Source organism: Phytophthora sojae (assembly GCF_000149755.1).
Source record: "Phytophthora sojae unplaced genomic scaffold PHYSOscaffold_9, whole genome shotgun sequence".
Classification (NCBI taxonomy): Eukaryota; Oomycota; class Peronosporomycetes; order Peronosporales; family Peronosporaceae; genus Phytophthora; species Phytophthora sojae.
In genome coordinates, this window is record NW_009258123.1 from 2,455,232 (window position 1) to 2,476,470 (window position 21,239).

The following is a 21,239-nucleotide window of genomic DNA, read 5'->3' on the forward strand; positions in this document are numbered from 1 at the left end:
ATGCTTCGAGGTATCTTTAAATCCTCGAAGTCCAGTCTTGATAGAATTCGCAGTCGAACAATGTTCTTCGACGCGCCAGAATCTACCAAAGCACGGCGAGAGCCGCTTGTTCTCATCGAGTTCACATTCAGGATGACAAGGTCAGGCTTGTCATCTTGGTTCTTGCAGTGAGGATGAACCTCACTGGGGGCTGCAGTCCTCAGTTTCGCGTGTCCAAGGTCGGCACGCGGAACTGCATTACCAGTAGGGCGCCCCGCGCCTACTGGCGTCCAGCGTTTTTTGTTTGGTTGCGACGGTGCCCGGCACCGCCGCGATAGCCACCCTGCTGGTGCACGGGGGCCGTGCACTCCCGAGCAAAGTGACCGACTCTACCGCAACGGTAGCATCGCACATTGTTTCCCTGCGACTGCTGGGGTCCAGCAGTTGCAGCACTCGAGAGGTCCATGGGTTCTGGGCCTCCCGTCCTCACTACCGGTCGTGGCTGTGGCCTCGGCACATTTGCATGCAGCTTAGCCTGCCGCAGGCTAAACTCCTCCTGTATTGCAAGAGTAATTGCAGCTTCGAGAGTACTCGGGTACTCTCGGAAGAGATAGGTCTTCACAGGCCCATCTCTCAGTCCCTTCATGAACGTGACGACCTTGGTCACCTCGTCGATCGGATTGGTCACGATGTTCGAGACCAAGTACCGTGCTCTCTGAGCGAAAGCATGGACATCATGCTTGCCCTGCTGCAGGTCGAGGAACTCCGCCCTCGACCGGAACTCGTTTTGCGGGGGCTCAAACGCTTGTCTGAGCTCCTCCTTGAAACCCTCGTACGTGCTAAAGCACGTAGGATCCGAGAGTCGGCGTCCATACGCCCAACTTCTTGCACGTCCGCCAAGACATGACATGGCGAACGCAACCTTCGACAACGGGTCGACGATACGTCGAGCCGCAATGGCAGTGTCGAGTTCGACAAGCCAACGGAGGAGAGGTTCGCCCTCTCTTCCGACATAGTTGCTCACATTGAGCTTCAGCGATTGCGCGCGTGGTGTCGTCCCGGACGACACCGCGGTAGTAGCAGCAACATCGCGTTGCTCCTTCAGGATGAAACTCAGAGCAACACCGTGTTGCTCTGTCGGCGTTAGCGTACGCAGCATCGTAGCTACAGCCGCCTCACCAATGACTGTTGGCAGTCGTTGGAGGGCCTTCCACTCTGGATCCGACAGGTGGGGGCAGTCAGCGCGTGCAACGTGAGTTGCAGGCGTAGTGGAGCTTTCCATGGGCACCTCTGTATCCATGGGAAGGTTCTCAGCTCCGCGTTCGTGCGGTGACGTACGAACTCAGGTAGTCGGTCGTTGGACGGACTACAAAGTGCTACCAGGTGTAATGGGCCTACTTTGGCTCACTACGTTAGCTTACACGTGTGCGCGGGTATGTGAGGAAGCGTAGCTTAGTTTAACTTAGAGTTAATTATACTCGGGCCTCCGAGTATAGATTAATCTAAATAAACGATCCAAATAATGTTTTGGGTTAAAATGAGAACTGCTATTTTTGTTTTATGTTTCTGACTTCCTCTAAATGTAATATTCTAAGATAGGAATCTGCCAACGGCTGGTTGGCAGAATTCCAATGCTATGCATGTCGCTCATTGGCTAAGAGATGCTGCTCTCAGCCAATAGGAATCCTAAGTCTCTATGGACCACCCGTCGTGGTGGTCGTAAATGTATGTAGCATTTGGTGTGTCTACACCAAGGTCGAGAAAGTCTTTCGAACCTCTAACAGACGTCGTGTCTGTTAGAGTTACAAGTGACTGTAGCCACTTGTGCGTGTAACCCTGTTACAGCCTTACGCGATCTTGCCGGCCAACTTGACGTCCCCCACGACCTCCTCGCGGACATGATTGTATACGCCGACGACGCTGACTTCATTTGCAGACACGAAGATATCGCTACCCTGATCGAACTCAAGCACCAGCCATACTCCACTCAAGATGAACGCTTCCAAAACGGAACACACAATTGTTCACCGCAGCCCGACAGCCCACACCACTCGGATCGCTCGTGCCAAGGATGAAGCCTGGCGCAACACTCGCAAGCTCGGCTCTCTCCTCGGCGACACCGAAGATCTATCGCGCCGTAAAAACCTAGCCACCGCAGCGCTCCACCGGATGTGGAAGATCTGGCTTCGGCCGTCAAAAACCTCGCAAGCGACTCGAGTCCGCCTCTACAACAGCTACGTATTGCCCATCCTGCTTTACAACTGCGGGACATTGGCGTTAACACACTGACCTCCTTGGCCTCGAAAGTTTTCACCGCCAACAACTCCGCAAAGTCATCGGCGTGGTCTACCCTCGAAAGATTTCCAACACCAAGCTATACGACCTTACCGGGACGGAACCGCTACGCTATCACCTCCTGCGCAGCCGATGGCGATTGTTCGGCCATATCCTTCGCCGGCCCGCAACTATCCCTGCATACCGCTACATGGACGCTTAGTTCAGGCCGAGCGAGTCAAGCAAATGGAGAGGCAGACAACGGCTCACGCTTCCGATGGTCCTCGACGCCGACCTCCAGACTCTTTCTTCCGGGCACCGTCTTCGTCGTTCTTCCGATCTTTACCTCCTTCGCCTTTGCGCGCAGGATCGAAAAAGCTGGAAGCACCTGACGGAGGCCCTACTTGCGTACGTGCCGATTGACGGACTCTGGTCGAGAGCAGAGAGAGAATTAGAGAGATGAGAGATAACCCGACGCATGCGGAAGTTGACCCACCAAGGTGGTAAGACGGCTCGCGTAACGCGTTCACAATACAATAATGATGCATACTATATGCACGGACATTTCCTGCATGTACACAGTGCTAACACTAAACTGGCCAGGCTGAAAATACCCGTAGTATTATTAGGGGGAGTCGATCCTGGCAAAAAACGTGCTGAGTTTTAGGGCGATTTGATGTTGATTGTAATGTAGTGTAATGTATTACGTTTTCGCGTTGCCACAGCTAGGCTCAGCTTTGCTAGTCGACGGCATAAGGTGGTGTCCGCATACGTCGGGTCCTTCTTCGCCGGCAGTGTGGCGACAATTGCCCTCTCGAGGGCTTTCCATTTAGGTTTCTCTTGTGCAAGCAGCCGAAGTTGGTCCAGGTCACGGCGGGTCTCGAGGCGATAGGCGTATCCGCTCGAGATAAGGTCCGCATCGAGCACAGTCGGTAGGGTCGTGCGTGGGCGTCCACGCCAGGTTCCCTTGGACGACGAGTCGAAGTAGGCGACCATCTGGGTGTACGCTGGGATTTCGGGCCGGCGCAGGATGTGGCCGAACAGACGCCATCGTGCTGCTGTGATTCTGTGGCGGAGCGGGCGTTCCTGACAGATTTCGTAGAGCGTGGCGTTAGAGATTCGCTGAGGGTAGCGAATGTTTAGTACGCTACGTAGTTGTCGGCGGTGGAAGCTTTCGAGCCCGCTCAGCTCGGACGGCGTCAGTGCCCACGTTCCGCTGTTGTACAGCAGAACAGGAAGCACATAGCAGTTATACAGCCGGACTCTGGTGGCGTCACTGACGTACTGGGGCCGGATCCATATTGTCCAGAGCCGACGTAGCGCGCCTGCTGCGAGTATTTTGCGTCGTGTCAGATCTTCTGAGTCGCCGAGTAGACTGCCAAGCTTCTGTGTGGAGCGCCACGCCTCTTCTGTCGCCCGAGCGTGTCGGGAGTAGCCCGACGAGCCTGTACATCGCTGAATCATGGTTAGTTCTGTCTTGGTTGCATTCATCTGGAGGGACCAGCGTGCGAACACTGCTGGTGCTTCGGCTTGGATGCGCTGGACCAGCTCGGTATCGCGGCAGACAAAGTCTGCATCATCAGCATAGACGATCATTTGGTCGAGAAGGGTCCGATTCACTCCGAGGTGGGATGCGAGGTCGCGTAACGCAGCTTCCACGTAGATGACGAACAGGACCGGTGAAAGCGCATCGCCCTGCGGCGTTCCGATGTTGCTATCGAAGCTGTGTTAAGCCTTGGACCCGGAGCGCAGAGAGAGCTTGGTGTCGGCGAGCAAAACCTTGATCAATCGGACCTCGTCGTCGTGTAAGAATGTCTGGAGTACTTCTACAAGCTTGACGCGGTCGATTGTGTCGAACGCGCGCGAGAGGTCGATGCCGAGGACATGTATGGTTTCACGATAGCGTTGCACGCGGGCACAGAGCCATTTGTGCGCCCACACGGCGTCAGCAGTGCTTCTGTGTTTGCGGAATCCGCTTTGATTGGGGGACAGGAATGTGTCCACCGCAGCGGATATCCGTGCGAGTACGACGAGAGATAAGGCCTTGCGAATGCTGCTTAACAGCACGATGGGGCGGAGACTGGAACATACACCTCGGGGCTTGTTGGGCTTGGGCATGTTCCTTCACCGAGTGCGAGGGGGGTGCCTTGCTCGAAGCTGCAGTTGACGAGGTCTGCGAAGAGAGGCGCGAGGACTGAAGCCCCGTACTTAAGAAGTTCTGCTGGGAGCTCATCTGGCCCAGCGGCGCGTCTGTTGTTGAGGCGCCGAAAGGCTGCTTCGACTTCTGTTGCTGTAACAGGACGGGTTAGAGATCGCGGTTCACGATCCGGAACAGGATGTGGCCGCCCCGGGTCATAAAACAGCGTTCGGAAGTGATCGGTGATCATCTTGTTAGTAGTTTGTTGCCGCAGGATATACTTACCTTCTTGGTCGTGGAGTAACAGCGGTTGGGGTCGATGGGGGCTAATGTCTCCAACTGCTGCATACATTCGTGCCGAGTCGCTCAGATTTTCGATGCGTGTAATCCGCTCGTCCAGTTTGCGAGATGCGATGGCTCGGCATCGCACTCGGATTTGATGGAGAATCTTGTTGCGGGCGGCTCGGAGCTCGATCGTGTTAGCGGCGCAGTCGTTGTAGATTCGAAGCTGAAGCGCCCGCTGGGCCTCAGAGAGCAGCTGAAGTTCATCGTCGTGATGTCGTACGTGGCGGTGGTTAGGACCTGCGAATCCTATAGTCCCCTCGGCTGCTTCTCGGATTCGATCGAGCGTGTCTGTCCAGCGCTGGAGAACGGTGCTGCCTTATGCTGTTGGCTGTGAAAGCGCTGCCTGAAGCGCGTTCGTGTAGTCGTCTCGTGCTGTGTCGTCGTAGATGAGATGATCTCGTGCTAACTTGAGTGCTGGATCTGGCTTGACCGTGCTGTAGCGGAGACGGTGAGTGGCCGCGTTCAGGATGAAGTCGGCGGTGACGAGCTTGTGGTCCGACGCCGTCAACGTTCCACCCCAGGATCGTGCGTCCATGCAGAGCCGTCGGCAGTTCTGAGGGCATAGGATATAGTCGATCTGGTTGTAAATACAGTGATTCGTCCGGCGCTGACTCCATGTTGTTTTGTGGCGGGCTCGCTTTTGAAAACCTGTGTTAGTGGCAAAGAGAAGGTGAGTAGAACAGAAGTCAGCTAGTGCGTGGCCGTTTCGGTTGCGTATGCCTCGTGCATGTGGTCCCATGAATGCCTCTCCGTTGATCTGTTGTCCGAGCTTGGCGTTGAAGTCGCCGGTCACGAACGCGATGTTGCGCCTTGGTAGTTGGTCAAGTGTGTCGCTGAGATCAGCGTAGAATCGATCTACTTCGGCGAGAGGCCGACCGCTGTGGGGAGCATACGCCGTGACGATGTTCACGGCGCCTGCGTGGGGGAGTAAGAGCTGAACGACGCCGATTCGATCGCAGTGTGCCCAATAGCAGTGTAAGTAGGGGCGGACGCGGGGGGAGATGGTAAAGCCGATCCCGTGGCGCTCCTGTACGGCTGGTAGTGTGAGTAGCGTGTAGTCTCCGATACGTTTCTTGTCGAGGGTGCAGATGCGTGTTACTTGGATGCCGAGAACGTCGATGCGGTAGCGCCGGAGGTCCTGGGAGAGCGTGTCCTGCTGCTTGCGGGTCGAACCTAACAACTGGACATTAAACGAACCTATCCTAAAACGGTTAGTTTGATGCGCGCGGCGAGGAGAGCGCGATAAGAGGGTGGGAGGTGTAGTTGTCGCTAGTGCTGCCGGCTTGGGGGCGAAGGAAAGACCCGCTAGGGACGTACAGATGCCCGAGAGCACCTGCCGGAAGCGCGTAGCTAGCATCATGCTGGCCACGCGTTCCGGGGGGGGCGTCACCCCAACCCCAACCAAAAATTGATGTTGATTATTTCGGCGAAATCTTGTTGATTTGAAAAATCATCATGATGATGTCGAACTTCAAGTGGTACCGCTTGCTGTTCCCTCCTCGACCTCTGATACAATTTCAGCTGTTTTTGAATTCCTTCCTCACCTAGAAATTGTTGTGTATGTGTTTAGGCAAGTTTTCACACTATCGCTTTAAACAAGTTTTAGATGTCAACTCGCGAAGATGGAGACGTTGTGAGCTGCTGGACAGTGTTACGTTGGAGTCGGCCATTGCTAGGTATAAAGCTGAATATAAGAAGATGTATATGCACTAAGCAAGAGCCTGCGCGTGCTGGCGAGAAAGGAAGTGATAATTCGCTGTTTTCACCAACTACATGCGAAAACGGAGTGAGTACCCTACTTTGATTTGTTGATTTTGGGGACAGAACGTTGCTGATTATTCGGCCCCGTCTCTGTTGATATTTTTGTCGCCATTTTTAAGGTTCGACTCCCCCTAATAGGGGGAGTCGAACCTTAAAAATTACAGCCCTTAGTCTTTCTCTAAAAACCTTCGTCACCCACTGAATTTGCCGTCTCACTATCTCGGTGGCTTGAGCAGAAGCCTTTTGTGTTCGCTCTTTTGCTGCATCCTTTGGCTTTGCACGTGCTCCAGCCGCCATGGGTGCAACAGAGACCCTTGAATTGAACGCTTTTTATACAGCCCGGGTGCTTGCAACGCTTGCCACCTCCATGCTCGATGCAGTACCCCTTCATATCTCCCTTCGACAGCCCCCACTTCACGCAGCCCTCTGCTTTACATGTAATCCGGCCGCCGTGAGTGCTGCATAAACCCTTTGAAATCGCCAACTTCGAGCAATCAGGATGAGTGCATCGAGCGCCACCCCCATGACTGATGCAGTGCCCACCGACTTGCGCCGATTTCTCGCACCCCTCAGTTTGACACTTGCGCCCCACAGCGATGCCCCTCTCCTTGGCGTGTTTCGTGCAGTACCCACCGTTCAGCCTGTATTTCGGACACCCCTCGACCTTGCACGTACCCTTACGCTTGACCACTCCGTGCTCAGCACCATGTCGATGGCAATAGCCTTGAACACTACCGATTTTCTCGCAGCCTTCAATTTTGCATAGTGTGCCACCTCCGTGGGTTCGACACAACCCTTTAGAGAGAGCTTTCTTGCCACAACCTTCCGTCTTGCACATAACAGAACCTCCGTGAGTGGTGCACAGGCCTCGGGCTTGATACCGCTTCGTACAACCTGGCACCGAGCAGTTCTTCTTGCTGCCGCCTCCTCCGTGCTCCTCGCATTTGCCGTGAGATCGCACCAGCTTGTCGCAATTCTCCACGGAGCAAGTATTTCTTCCACCATGAGCGGCGCAGCGACCACGCCAGCGAGATATCGCTGTGCAATCCGGATACGTGCATTCTCTGACCCCGCCGTGAGCGATACATTTCCCCTTGGCTTGAGCTTGCTTCGAGCATCCTGGATGCGAGCAGCAAGCTCTACCCGTCTCGGTGAGAAGCTGCGCCGGTTCAGCATCTTGATTGTCGGCTGTGACGGCTAGAAACTCATTGGCGAGCTCTGAGCACGTCGCATGAATCTGCTCGCTGCACCTTATCATGGAGTGCACGCGACCAGCAGCGAACTTGAGACCCCACGCCATCTGCACCCCAAACTCGATTGAAGCTTGCTGTGACGCTGACCGAGTGCTCGCCATGAACTCGTCCCGACTCCATTTCTCTGGATCCTCTTCTTCATTTTTTGCTTCTTCTTCTTCTCTTCCTTCTTGTTCTTGCTTCTCCATCGTCGGCACAAATGGCAACGTGCGCTTCTTGCTCATTGAAACTTTCACCGATAAACTTCCCCCCTCCCCTCCCGTGGCGCTGAGCTTGATCAGTCCGTCTGCTGCCCACGCCTTCGAACTCGAGTGATCCGGTACAATTCTCACCGTCTCGAAGCGACTTGAACTTGGAGGAGAAGCTCTCGCTTTCCCCCCATTACCTTGAACAATTTTCTCATTGCTGTCCACGAGCGTGTTGCCATTTTCCGCGTTGAACTCGTCGAGGAAAAACTCGCGGTCGCCGCTGGGTGAAGAAGTCGCGGTTGTTCCACGGTCTCCGATGCTCTCGACACGTGGCGGAGGCGGCTTTCCGGCGCTAATACTGAGCGTTGGGCGCTGGTTCTTGGACACGCGGACTATTAGCTGCTGGGCAGGGAGCTGTATCGCCGGTGCCTCGAGCGCGTGAGCGGCGGCGGCGGCCGGGAAGGAATTCACATTCGGTCCGTCCATGACATTAGCGTTTGAGTTTTGTTCTGAATGTAATGTCGCATTACCAGATAATTGCGGATAACTCGCGTACTTACATCGTACTTATGTCGTACTTAGCGATCGATTTGTAGTTTTTGATATTGATTTTGATGTCTACAGTACCTTTTTTTACGTCTCTCAGTATAATTTTAGAGAGACCTGTGTCAAGCGGAAGTGTGCCAGGATCGTCGCTTGAGCAGGAGAATGAGTGTTGGCGGCCATAAAACTACGCGTAGCGGTACAACAAGCGGTGAGGAGCAGCTGATAGTAGAAGATGCGAACGAGATGGATTTCTTTCTCAAAGCTTTCAGGTCTACACGCTGTATAGTACACGCGCAGTACGTGAAAAGTTGAAGGCGCAGAGCAAGGAGATCGCGGTCCTGCGACCTACCAGTGCGATACAGTGGTTTCGAGAACGCTACGGCAGGTGTAAGCCTGAGCCTAAAATATTTGACAATATTGTGGCAATACAGGACGAGCAACAGGAAGTTCGTGCAGGCAGATTTGCGGCTTCGCTTCGAGAAGAAGAGGCTACACGAGGAAAGAATGATCCTGGGACTGCTGGCAGGGAAGAAATTCCAGCTAATATTACTGAAACCGCGGCAAGTGATGGACACAAGAGCCAAGTAACTAAGACGACAGCGATATAGGCTACCGCGGGGGGTGTTGCTTTCCGCAGCAGTTTGGATGCTTGCTGTCCAGAACTCCACCGTGACTGATGCACTTCCCTTTGGCTTGAGCTTGTTTTGTACATTCTGGATGAGAGCAGCGCCGTCTACAAATTGCCAAGCTTTTTGCTACGCCAACGTCTCCTCTGGAGGCAAACAGTCTTGCCAAAGCGTCACTTTCCACACGAGCCGCATCGTCCTCGGTTATTACGCAGCGAGCAGCGGTAGCAGCACCGCCGTGCTGGCGTATTGAGGTCAAGTCGCGCTCAGTTTGAGGGTGACAGAGTCGTAAGTTGGTTCCAAGTTGAGATTGAGCCATCACGCCAGCAACTGAGGCCAACCCTACGGGCAGCTTCTTGACCTCTTCTGCTGCATTGTTGTCGACATGTTGGGTACTTGCACTCGCAGGGAACTGCAAAAGCGTATTTTCCCAGTCAAATCCATCCAGGAAGAACTCTTTGTCGGCTTGCAGCACCGGTGTCAGCCTGGCTGGTGGGTCAATCGATTCCTTGTAGGCATGTCCTCCTCTTGCTTTCGCTCGCGATTCAGATCTTGTTCCACCGCAGACTGCATCGCTGGTAGCTCACATATCTGGGCTGCGTTATCGAGGTCCTTGGCGTCCGTTCGAAAAAAAAGTATGAAACCATTTCCGTAAAAAAAAAGAAGGCAGACGCCTACTTTGACATCTATCTTAAACATTTTATTGCATGCAGCTGGCTATACGGTGTGCCTGCAAGGTATCTTTTTATCTATGGTAAAGCAATTAACTCTTAAAGACTAGAGCCTCTACTCCTCTGCTATTCCTCCATCTTCCGCGGTCTTGTGATGACTGACGCAGAGTCCCTGTGATTTTACGCGCTTGTTGCAGCCTTCTACTTTGCAAGCATTCCAGCCGCCATGCATACAGCACAAACCCTTGCATTGGACACTTTTAGTGCATCCAGGGTGCTTGCAGCGTTTCCCTCCGCCGTGGGCGACGCAATATCCCTTCAAAAGCCCTCTAGAGAGACCCCACTTCTTGCAGCCTTCCACTTTGCACAGTACGCGGCCGCCATGAGCAGAGCAAAACCCTTTCGAGGAGACTGGTTTCTCGCAGCCTAAGTGCTGGCAACGAGCCCCACCTCCGTGAACAATGCAATGCCCTCCAGATTGAGCTGACTTCTCGCATCCTTCGGTGCGGCACGTGACTTTCAGGAAGAGACCCAACTCCTTGGCGTGCTTGACGCAGAACCCTCGACAGATTTGGATCTTTAAGCACCCTTCAGCTCTGCATTTGCCCTTGGGAGTAACCTTGACAACGCCATTCTCCACACCATGCTTGTAGCAGTAGCCGCGCTTTTGACGCACCTTCTCACATCCCTCGACCTTGCAACGATCGTCTCCGCCGTGGAGGTGGCACAGTCCTTTCGTGACAGCCCTCGCTTCGCATCCTTCGAAGCTGCACACTGGGAAGCCGCCGTGAGCAATACACAGCCCCCTCTCTTGAGCTTTCCTCGTGCATTCTGGCAACGAGCACTTCTTCTCATGCTTCGCACACTTGCCACTAATACTTCTTATGACGTTTTTGCAGTTTTCCTCCGAACACTCACGCCGCCCATCATGCTTATCGCAGCAACCTCTCCAGCGACCTTCTTGAGTGCATCCCGGGTGTTTGCACCGCGTAATTCCGCCATGAGCTCTACATTTACCAAAAGCCTTCGCGTATCTGGTGCACCCAGGGTGAGAGCAATCCATGTAGCGCACAGCAACGCTACTTGGTGGGATTATTCCACCTATTTCCATATTGGATAAGACACTGTTGAGAACCTCGGCATACGTCCGATCGCTCGGGGACATCGTCGAGTTAGAGCTGACGTTGGCAGTCTTTGGTGTACTCGAGCTGAATAGCCTCGTATCTTCGGGAACTTGTTGGCTTGCATCCGCGTTATCGAACTCGTCCAGGAAGAACTCGCGGTCGCCGCTTGACGTAGAAATCTGCCACTCGCACGTAGTAGGAGCTGCTGCTTTCTCTTCGAGTTCGGTACTTGGGTGGCGTCCAGTCTTGGGCTTGCACGCGCGCTCTATGAGCTGCTGGAGCTCCTCCATATCGTGGAGCTGCGCTACGAAGTCGTTGACGTCCGATGCGTCCATTGGGAGCGAAAAGCTTCTGCGAGGATCAGGAAGTCGTGTACTGAGCGACTTTTGGAAGTAGTAGTAACGTTTTCTCGTAGTGTAGTGTACTTCTCTACTTGGATTCAATAGCGTTTTATCGCTCGTGGACAGCGCAGTAGCCTTTCACCCTAACATTTGTGTCGCATCCCTCCGCGTCACACTTGAGTTTGCCTCCATGAACGCAGCACAGCCCCTTGTATTGGACGCTCTTGTTGCAGCCTGGGTGCTTGCATCGAGTGCCTCCGCCGTGCTGGACGCAGTATCCCTTTAGCTGACCCGAACTTAGCCCCCACTTCTCACAGCCCTCCACCTTGCAAGTCTTGCGGCCGCCATGAGCAGCACACAAGCCTTTCGTGACAATCGGCCGGTTGCAGTCGGAGATTTTGCAGCGCGTGCCTCCTCCGTGACTTAAGCAGCAGCCTCGGGACTGTGAGATCTTCGTGCAGCCCTTAACTTTGCACGTCTTGCCGACAGTGAACCCACGCTCCTGGGCGTGCCTGGAGCAGAATCCGTGGCACATTTGAATCTTCAGACACCCGTCCGCCTTACACTTCGGCTTCTGATGAACCTTAACCACGCCCTTCTCGACGCCGTGCTTGTAGCAGTAGCCGCGGTTCGACATGGCCTTCTCGCAGCCTTCAACCTGGCACATCTTGGCTCCTCCATGGCGTTTGCAGAGGCCTTTGCTGGAAGCTCGAGCCTCGCAGCCCTCAGTCTTGCACACAGCAAACCCTCCATGGGGCACACACAAGCCGCGCTTTTGGACCTTTGAGGTGCAGCCCGGATGCGAACACTGCTTATAGCAACGACCACCATGCTCTTCGCACTTTCCGGCGCTTCGGATGAGCTTGGAGCAGTTATCTTCCGAGCACACGCGACGCCCGCCGTGCTCAACGCACACACCGTGCCAGCGAGCGGTGGATTCACAGCCTGGATGTTTACAGTGCGAGACTCCTTCGTGACGCATGCACTTGCCCTTCATCTGGACCTGGTTGGTACACCCTGGCTCGGAGCAACAAGGCCGTCCGGTAGCTGTTAGCCGAGACGAGGTCTGATCGTCTTCCTCGTCGTCTGAAAGAGAGCTAGATTCCATGCACCTGATCATGGAGTGCAGTCGACCAGCGGCGAACTTTTCCCCCCACCACATCTGAAGAGCCAACTCTCCTTTAGCCTGCTGCGTGGCCGAGCGAGAGCCGCGCATGAACACACCTCGACTCAAGTATCCCACGACCTCGTGTTCGTCTTCTTGACTCAAGACTCGAGGCGTTGCTACGGGCAACGGACAGGGAGCATCGCACCGCCAGACTTCCCTCACTCCCTTGTGACTGCACTCTAGTCTGCACTGGTACAAGTATCTGTGTTAGATAGAATCTCGTGCTTGGGTCTTGGCTGGGTGGCTGTTCCACGCCACTGATGAAGGTGCTATCCGTGTCGAATTCGTCCAGGAAAAACTCTCTGTCGCCGCCCAACGCGGAATATTGGTCACGGTCTCCGCTATCTGCAAGCGTCTCCGTTGTCGACGGTAGTGCGTCTTGAAGGTTGAGTTCCTCGACTACGGATTGCTGCACCTCTGGCGTTGCACATATCGGAGCGCCGAGGACGCCGCCCACCGATGTCGCCAAGGCCTCCATATCACAGGGATTTGACAATGCACTTGGGCCAATCATCTCCCAGACCAAGATAGATCAGAGGCCGGTGGCTCTAAAATATCTACAAGGACATTGAGTTCGCAGTTTAAGCTTACTTCACTTCATCACTATTTTACACGAGTCTTCTTGGCACACAGGTCCTTTGCACCACTCGACGCCGAAGAACGTGGAGACGCCGAAGGTCGGGTCTTGAGGGTCAAGTCCATCCAGGCGGTGCAGGACCTTGCGGTAGCGGAGTGCCTTGAGAGCGATCTGGGCATCGCTGGAGTTGGCGTGCGGGTCTTCGAGCGCAGCTTGCAGGAGTCGCTGAGTGTTGGCGCAGAATCGATCGCGGAAGTGTTTGTCGCTGTAAATAAGTGGACGCGGGGCTGCGTTGATGCGATCTCCGCAGACCCGTCGAGGTTTTGTTGGTCTCGCAAGGTCTGAAGCTTTTCGTGCAGCCTGTCGATGTCAGCGTTGCGTGGCGACTTGGAATCCACCATGTTGCTTTGATCACACTGGTCTTCCGTCATACCGAGAAACTTCACACCCGTCGCGCTAAGTGCGGGAAGATCGGTGGGCAAGGAGCACAGTCGAAGCGGTAAGAACATCACACGTCAGACGTTACATGCGCAAGTCGGGCGTTTTTTCAGTAGGGAGAAATCATGCCCAGAGTTCAGCTCCGGAGCCCTATTGCCTCTTGCAGCCCAGCACCATCGCCTGTAACCGCTCTCGTTTGAGCCAGTCCCCTCACTTGCAGACTAGCAATGGTATGCAATGGTATCTTGCCGTGCGGGCCCGCAAAAGAGGTCGAAGATTTTTCCTGGGACCCGCTCGGCCCCTCAGCGGGAGGTCCCGACCTGGATCTGTTACCGCGAAGGACAACTGCTCTACATTTCCGTCATCTATTTACATACTCACGTACTCAGTTTCCTTTAGCGGTGCCTTCTCTCACGGAGGGGGGGGGGGATGTCCGCCGCATCATGCGCTGCGAGATGCTGTCATTGCAGCTGCACGCACCAGGCTGCGACGGCCATTGCACGTAAGCAATCCATTGCCGTGCTGTTCACTCATTCAACGGGGATGTCCGTCCCCTCGTGCGGCACAGCGGTACAGTACAGTAACCCCCGCCGCTAGTCGCTACGACGAGCCTCAACTAACGTTACCGATGCAAAGCGCAATAGGTTTGAGAATATCTCACTTCGCTGACGTTGCCCTCGAGTTTTAGTAGATTTCTGACTACATGGCTGAAAGCCACCTTGCATCCATGGCAAACCCCACATTATTGCGAAGAAGCGCAGAGTTCTAGAACTCCGAAGTGTGTCCCCCAAGTAGCCGACTTTGCTTTTAAAGTACACAAAAATCAGCAAAGCACTGGTGCCGATACTCCGAATCAATACTGCATGTCGGAGTTCTAACGCAACGCATTCGTGAAAGTCTTGCACTCTTTCCTTCCCGTTGCCTTTCAACTTTGTGCAATAATACTGCTGGTTATCTCGATATCTCGACCTGTGGTTTATCCAACAATTTTGCCTGTCCGCAACGTCGTTGAACTTGGATTTAAATTAACACCACACGGATCTCGGTATATTCATAGCCGAGTGCATCGGTTTGCGCGACTGGACCTACGTAGCGAAAGCGGGTACTGTGGACTGTGAAGATTCAAAGTCGGTGGCCGATCGTCAGCAACAATCGAACCCAGAGCAAAATGGTGAGAATATACTGGTGGCGCAGCAAGACAGCACTTTCATTGCTGGCAGATGGTATCCAGATATCAACGCTGGCTAGCTGACCATTAGTTTGCTATTTCAGTCCTACCAAACTTGTTGAGGGGCTGACAAAACCTTCAATATTCTAAAACTTCGAGACTCGCTTCTCAATAAGTACTTAAGTAGCAATTACCAGCGATGTTCTCCTGCTTGACATCGGAGATCTTTACTGCAGTCCTTAATAAAAACAATGGAATTTTCCGCTAAAAGGTCGATAACAATTAGAGAGACATAAGAATTTGCCATAACTCATGGCACAGCAAAGCCATAACTCATGGTACAGCCATCCATGCCGGGCAGTTGCTTTCAGCAGTTACGTGATCCTAGGAACTGCAGCTCATTCCGAGGAAGATGCTTTCCGTCACAGTGGGTCCTCGACGAACGTCATCGACGTCGTTCGGCCATATCTTTCCGGCCGTCAGTTTATCGCAGAGGTCTGTAAAAACTTAGGTAAGCAAGACCCACGGGGCTCATTTCTGTATTCTCGATCGGCCGGACACACGACTACGGCCCGAGAAAGGGCCCTAAGAGACACATCCACGCACAATAACTGAGTACCACACAGGAGCAACATGACGCAGGATCACCCGGACATCAACGGCATCCCGAATTTTTTGCAGTCAAGCAGCACTGATCTCGGCGGTGCCCTCGGACATGACATGTTGGACCACTTGAACGAGAAGCTTCGCGCCTTGCGAAACAACACCAAGCGGCGACACCTCGACGGGAGAGCCGAGAGCGCATCAAACCCGCCGCGCATACGCCTGTACTACAATGACGAAGGCATTCGATCGATTCTGCGCCAATGCTCACCGACTCTTGATAGCCGCGCTCGAAGACCCGCACGCCAACTCCAACGATGCCCAGATCGCTGTCAAGGTACTGCGCTACCGCAAGGTCGCTTGGATAATATTGATCCTCGAGGCCCGATGTTCGACGTCTCCACGTTCTTCGGTATCGAGTGGTGCAAAAGTGGGCTATAAGCTGGAAAGCGTCAAAGCGGTCATAAAGTAGCTCGATGGGGAAGGAGAGGATATAAAAGGTTGGAGTACAGCGTTTAATTCGTAGTAAGCCCATCAAGTTGACGCTCGCTGGGGTCTGGTCGTAGCCCGTTCATTGGTTTCGCGAAATATCAGTGAAGACCGTCGCCAACGTGATTAAGGAGTTGATGTCCGAGAGAAGCAGTCTCCAGAGATTAGGTGGTCGTAATTCGCTGGGTTTCCTACGCGCAATGAAGCATATTAGTTGCACGATGTGATCCCTGATCCTCAGCTACTTTATGCTGCTGTTCTGTAGAACATGATAGGAACTGTATTATACTACTAGTAGTGCGTTTGATATGGTAGCTGCCTTACTAGGATAAGGCAACTTTCGCGATGCATTTGCCTGCCGACTCCGCACTGCTTTTCCTGAGTCTAGAATGGAGGGGTGGCTGCTTGTCCCGATTGCTCTCGGCAGCCCGGAGCTGCTACATCTAGCGAAGTTCCTCAGTCCATTACCAGAGTCATCTGAGCCTCAAAAGACTCGTTTGCAAGTGCTCGACGAGAGCTCGGACGGCTTCGAAGGCGACGAAGAGTTTTTCCTGAACGAATTCTTCAAGAAGGAGATTGTCGACCCTGTTAGCAGGAGACCAAGCCATGTATGGAGAATGGGTTCGTGTGGGGGAGCGATGTCGACAGGTCACCGGGCATTGTCATGCCCATTGCAGACGAGAGTACGAAGGCCAGCGAGAAGGCATCGACTCAAGTCACAAAGGACCAAGGAGCTGGTGGCGGTGACGCGAAAGATGCCCAGTGCGCAGCTCCTGTTTCGAGACTATCAAGCACGCTCGGTACTGATGACTGTACACGAAGACGCAATGCCAGGGTGTGTCAACTTGGAATTCTTCCGAGGTAAATGCCGTCGGCACAATCCTAAGTGCGCGCGTCCAGGATGTGGGGACTACGTGCGGTCAAATGGTAAATGCATCAAGCATGGCGGAAGGGCGAAGCGATCAAGCCAGAAGTATATAAAGCGCGCCATGCCCATTGCTGACGAAAGTAACAAGAGCACCAAGACGGCATCGAGTGCAGCAAAGAGAAGGACGACAGTGGTGGAGACGTGAAGGATGCGCAGTGCGCAGCTCCTGCCTCGACGGCTTCAAAAGCTACAGCCGTGATCAAAGTTGAAAAGGTTCAAAAGCGCAACGGGAAGATTTTTAAATGGGTCTTATGCAGAACAGGTCTTGGATTTGATCATAGCGTACTTTTTCTATGATCTCGTGATTGGATCATGTTTTGACGACAAAAGCCACTTCACCGTAGACTACGAACGACCTCGAGCTCACCGCAGTGGCTGCAATGGCGCTGGTGGGTACCGGTATCACCAAGTTGCGAGCAGCTAGGTGATGCGGGGTCTTCCAGCCCTGGTCGTCCAACCCGCTATGGACCGAGCCTCCTCTCCACCCAGGCTGCCAGAGCGAGCTGCTGGACATGGAGCTGGAAGATGCAGCAGCAGGCCGCGGCACGCCGGCGTAAGGCGCCCGAGGCTCCCTCGAGCTCGTCGCTTATCAAGTCGCCGCTTGCACGAGACAACTCCTCCGCTCCAAGAAGAAGGTGGGCGTGGGTGCGCTCGTCGTGTGAAGCGCGGCACGCCCCTCGTGATCGTGAGCCGCCGCGGCGGAGCTCGTCTCGATGCTTTCGATGTCGCCCGAGCCCGTGGATGTCCATCCTGCAGAAGGAGAGTCGCAGGTCTGTGGAGCTCACCGTGGGCACCGCGGCGCTCAGGTCCTGCTACGGCAAATGACACCCGTCTGAATTTCGCTGCGCGGGCGACGACTTCGGCGTGTGTTGCGCCCTAGGCCCGTGTTCCCGTACGACGGTCAGAGGTGGCAGCTACTGCTTCCCCGCTCACGAGCTCTTCGGACGAAGACAAGGCGTTACGAGTCGTAGCCTACGACGCCGTCTACGGCGACGATAGACGCGGACAAGATGAATGGAGCATGAGGACACCAAGGCCATGACGGCGGTCGGCCCGCCCTCGCCCGCCATCGCCGCAGCATTGACCTCGAGTATTCCACGACAACTACAGACTCAAGTTCGCCCACGCTTCGTGCAGCTCGACATACTGTGCTGTCCAAGCTCTACGACGAGGATTCGGAGTGGTGGGGAAGACGCAGTTCGCCTCGTTGATGAGTTGTAGGTCAAGTCTCGCCGCACTCCCAAGCGGTCAGCACGTTTTTGGGGCACCCGTGCGCCACTCCGCGCACCCGCTACAAGAATGAGAAGGATAATTCGTGGCACCCAAGCCCGTGACTGCGTGATAAGCTTCGCCAAGCACTTCTCGTCGGTTGTCATATTCGCTACGGAGGGGCAACGCGAGGTTCGTGCAGGCGAATTCTTCACCCTGCAGAGCGCTGGCATCGCATGGGAGCGCGAAGCATGTCAAGCGGCGTGAACACTGAGGGTTGGCTGCCATACTGCTCGAAGGCGCTCGCAGGAGCGACTAGACCGTGCTGCCTTACACGGTAGCGTATAAGTCATTGCTACGTCCAATGCATAGTTTACATATCGAATCGAATACAATTGCCTCACTATATAAGAGAGCCCATCATGTAAGGTTACCGTCTATGCATCTTGCTGCGACTACCAGCTCGATAAAGCAGCAGAATACTGCAAAGTGAGGTGCAGGCTTTAAGAAATGACTAAAGACGTGATTGTAAGGCATCGGGGCCTTGCTACTGCATAATGTCTGCTCATTCAACGTAGACCACCTTCACCTACAAGAAGTCCTGCCATTACTTGGCAGGGCAGAACGTTGAACGGAGCATGGAGAAGAATTGTCGTGTCATGTTCCACTGCTGTGGCTGTTTCGTTCAGATCTACCGATTCGGTCTCATAATCAGCATGTTCAAATCCCAGACCTGATCTGCATAAGAACCAAAATAAAGGCAACCCTGTCAGGCTGCCGGACGGAAGGGCAAGTGCCACGATCACGGTGGCTGGGAATACTGTTCGCTTTCTGGCTGTGTCATTGGTGCGGAGGAGAACGGCTTTTGTGTCTGGCATGGAGGCTTCAAGCAATGCAAGACGGAAGGATGCGACGAAAAAGTTTGTCTTCTGGGCCTCTACAGCTCTCACGCTCGACATTTGCTGTGTGCCACTGAAGGATGCGAGAAAGGAAGCTATTGCGAGCGCTACTGCCGTCAACACGCGATCGAAAGGGGCCTGAAGCCAACGAAGGCATGCAAGGAAAAAGGTTGTCGACGAGCCATCTGCAGCCGCAGCTACTGCTACAGACATTGTATCATGAAGAGGTTTATCAAGACCGTCCGGTCGTAGAAGTTGTGGGGTACTGGTAAGGACAAAACGCCAATATATTTGTAGTTGTTATTGAAGAAAATTGCACGGACGGAGGCACCAGTCTAGCACAGTCGAAGCAAAGGCCACAGTACGCAAGCAATGCACCCCGAAGTTGGCTTCGTAAAGAATGTTTGGGAATTGTTTCCGAGAAATTGAGTAATTTAATATATGCACCCCATAAAAATTCCTCTTGAATCCGATTCGAACTAAACCGTTACAGAACCGATAAGGGCATTGCGCAGGAGTCGGTGGATGTTTGTTCCCGTTGCTACCAGCAGCGCAGGGTTGCTACGCCCGAACCAGTTCCTCAACCAGGGGCCACACTCACAGGCGTGGCGTGAACCTCTAGCATCTGATCCGCTAGAACGCGCGGCCACTTCCGATAGAGACCACGAGTTTTTCCTGGACGAATTCTTCAAGAAGGAGATTGTCGACCCTGTTAGCAGTGAGACTGCCGAGACCAAGCCATGTATGGAGAATGGGTTCGTGTGGGGGAGCGATGTCGACAGGTCACCGGGCATTATCATGCCCATTGCGGACGGAAGTCCGAAGACCAGCGAAGAGGAGGCATCGACTCAGGACGCACAAGACCAAGCAGTTGGCGGCAATGGCGGTGATGTGAAGGATGCCCGGTGCGCAGCTCCTGTTTCAAGACTATCAAGCACGCTCGGCACGGATGACCGTACACGAAGACGCAATGGCAAGAAGTTGTGTCAGTATCCAAGGTGCGTCAACTTGGCATCTTTCAGAGGCAAATGTCGTCGACACAATCCTTCATGCGCGATTCCAGGCTGTGACGGGTATGCGTTGTCAAATGGGGGTAAATGCACCAAGCATCGTGGGAGGGCGAGCGGTTCAAGCTCGGGGGTTATACGCGTGACTTGTCCATTGCTGACGAAAACAGCAAGACGACACCCAGTGATGCCATAGAGGACAAAGAAATTGGCGAACACCATGGAGACGCGAAGGATGCACACCGCGTAGCTCCCGTCTCGACTGTGATCAAAACCGAAAGTGGTAAAAGGCGCAGTGCTGTGTGCGAGTACCCGAAATGTTCCAGGTTGGCATTCTCCGGAGGAAGATGTCGTGCGCATGGCCCTCGATGCGAGTACCCAGGATGCGGGAAGCATGTGGCGTTGAAGGGAAACTGCCTCAAGCACGGAGGAGGGACCAGGTGTTGCGAGCCGGAATGTGAAAGGTGCGCCGTGTCTGAAGGTAAATGCGCTGCGCATGCTGGAAGGGTTAAATGCTGGTACCCAGGATGTGTCAACGCTGGCAAGTCTGACGGCAGTTGCATGGTGCACGCCAATGAGTCTCGATGCTCTCGTGTCAACTGCCACAATGCTGCGGTCTCAGAAGGAAAGTGTGCTTTCCATAGCAAACCCAATGAGAAGTGCTCATTCCCAGGCTGCTCAACGTACGCAAGCATACCGTACGCTACCAAGGCGTCTGGCACGGAGGCTTCAAGCCCTGCAAGATTGAGGGGTGCAACAAAAGGGTCTGCGCGCAGCAGGCAGAGACGCTGGCCGACTTGGGCTTCTTCCTGGACGAGTTTGGCTCCACGCGCGCTGTCCGCGCCAAGTTGCTGGAGAGAGTCATCGCGCGCCTGGGCAATCGTTCAGCAATTTCTAGCCATTCGCGCTGAACATGAAATATCACAAGATGAACCCGAAAAAGAGGCAACTGGTGGTGAAATTGTGGGGAATGCTGCAACAGTCTCTAAGCTGAAAAACGTCGAATATCGAACGACCTCTTTATTTTTATATTGAAACTTGAAAATTCACTGTAAAAATACTGTCATACAACAATGATACTTTAAGTAACAAGTTCGGCTCAACAACACTTGGTGCCGATGCTCCCAACAGTAACCTTGCTGGGCAACATGTTTCTCGCAGCCTTCATCGCCTTGATGTCACTTCGGGCAGCCCGGTTGTTTGGAGGTAACACCACCACCATGCCGGAAACAATATCCCCTCATAGCTCCGGACAGAACTATCATGTTAGTGCACCATTGAGCCTTGCAGTAACTTGAAGCTTCGGTCTCACGAACGCCAGATACGGTCAGCGGGCCATCGAGATGGACAAGCAGAGTCGTCGATTCTTTGGCCAGATTGCCTCCAAGCGAATCAGGAGCACCTCTGTGGAGGACGCAGAACTCGCTTGGGTCTCCATTTCGTTGCACCCACTGCAGGCAGCCGACGGCTCTGCACGTTGTATGGCCACCACCGTGACGAATATTTGA

The 21,239-nt window shown here is 54.0% G+C and overlaps 7 protein-coding genes across 7 annotated transcripts; 3 read left to right on the top strand and 4 right to left on the bottom strand.

The window, feature by feature from the left end:
* Nucleotides 1-2,916: 2,916 nt before the first annotated feature.
* Nucleotides 2,917-3,717, bottom strand: PHYSODRAFT_523238 (hypothetical protein; the record flags this gene model as incomplete). Its single annotated transcript, XM_009536702.1, has 2 exons — nucleotides 2,917-3,339; nucleotides 3,400-3,717. The coding sequence occupies 2 exons, from the start codon at nucleotides 3,715-3,717 to the stop codon at nucleotides 2,917-2,919; spliced, it is 741 nt and encodes a 246-aa protein (XP_009534997.1).
* Nucleotides 3,718-3,981: 264 nt separating this feature from the next.
* PHYSODRAFT_522882 (hypothetical protein) lies at nucleotides 3,982-6,095 on the bottom strand (the record flags this gene model as incomplete). Its single annotated transcript, XM_009536703.1, has 3 exons — nucleotides 3,982-4,207; nucleotides 4,696-4,972; nucleotides 5,933-6,095. The coding sequence occupies 3 exons, from the start codon at nucleotides 6,093-6,095 to the stop codon at nucleotides 3,982-3,984; spliced, it is 666 nt and encodes a 221-aa protein (XP_009534998.1).
* Nucleotides 6,096-6,674: 579 nt separating this feature from the next.
* On the bottom strand, nucleotides 6,675-8,423 carry PHYSODRAFT_305401 (hypothetical protein; the record flags this gene model as incomplete). Its single annotated transcript, XM_009536704.1, has 1 exon — nucleotides 6,675-8,423. The coding sequence occupies one exon, from the start codon at nucleotides 8,421-8,423 to the stop codon at nucleotides 6,675-6,677; it is 1,749 nt and encodes a 582-aa protein (XP_009534999.1).
* Nucleotides 8,424-11,354: 2,931 nt separating this feature from the next.
* Nucleotides 11,355-13,421, bottom strand: PHYSODRAFT_338826 (hypothetical protein; the record flags this gene model as incomplete). Its single annotated transcript, XM_009536705.1, has 4 exons — nucleotides 11,355-12,529; nucleotides 12,672-12,885; nucleotides 13,045-13,255; nucleotides 13,303-13,421. The coding sequence occupies 4 exons, from the start codon at nucleotides 13,419-13,421 to the stop codon at nucleotides 11,355-11,357; spliced, it is 1,719 nt and encodes a 572-aa protein (XP_009535000.1).
* A 1,808-nt stretch (nucleotides 13,422-15,229) lies between these two features.
* Nucleotides 15,230-15,640, top strand: PHYSODRAFT_305403 (hypothetical protein; the record flags this gene model as incomplete). The annotated part of the gene is made up of 1 exon (XM_009536706.1): nucleotides 15,230-15,640. The coding sequence occupies one exon, from the start codon at nucleotides 15,230-15,232 to the stop codon at nucleotides 15,638-15,640; it is 411 nt and encodes a 136-aa protein (XP_009535001.1).
* A 437-nt stretch (nucleotides 15,641-16,077) lies between these two features.
* PHYSODRAFT_305404 (hypothetical protein) lies at nucleotides 16,078-16,761 on the top strand (the record flags this gene model as incomplete). The annotated part of the gene is made up of 1 exon (XM_009536707.1): nucleotides 16,078-16,761. One exon carries the CDS (start codon nucleotides 16,078-16,080, stop codon nucleotides 16,759-16,761), a length of 684 nt encoding a protein of 227 aa, XP_009535002.1.
* Nucleotides 16,762-18,592: 1,831 nt separating this feature from the next.
* Nucleotides 18,593-20,373, top strand: PHYSODRAFT_423295 (hypothetical protein; the record flags this gene model as incomplete). The annotated part of the gene is made up of 2 exons (XM_009536708.1): nucleotides 18,593-18,745; nucleotides 20,041-20,373. Coding segments are annotated over 2 exons (486 nt in total), but the record flags the coding sequence as incomplete, so codon positions are not given.
* Nucleotides 20,374-21,239: the final 866 nt, after the last annotated feature.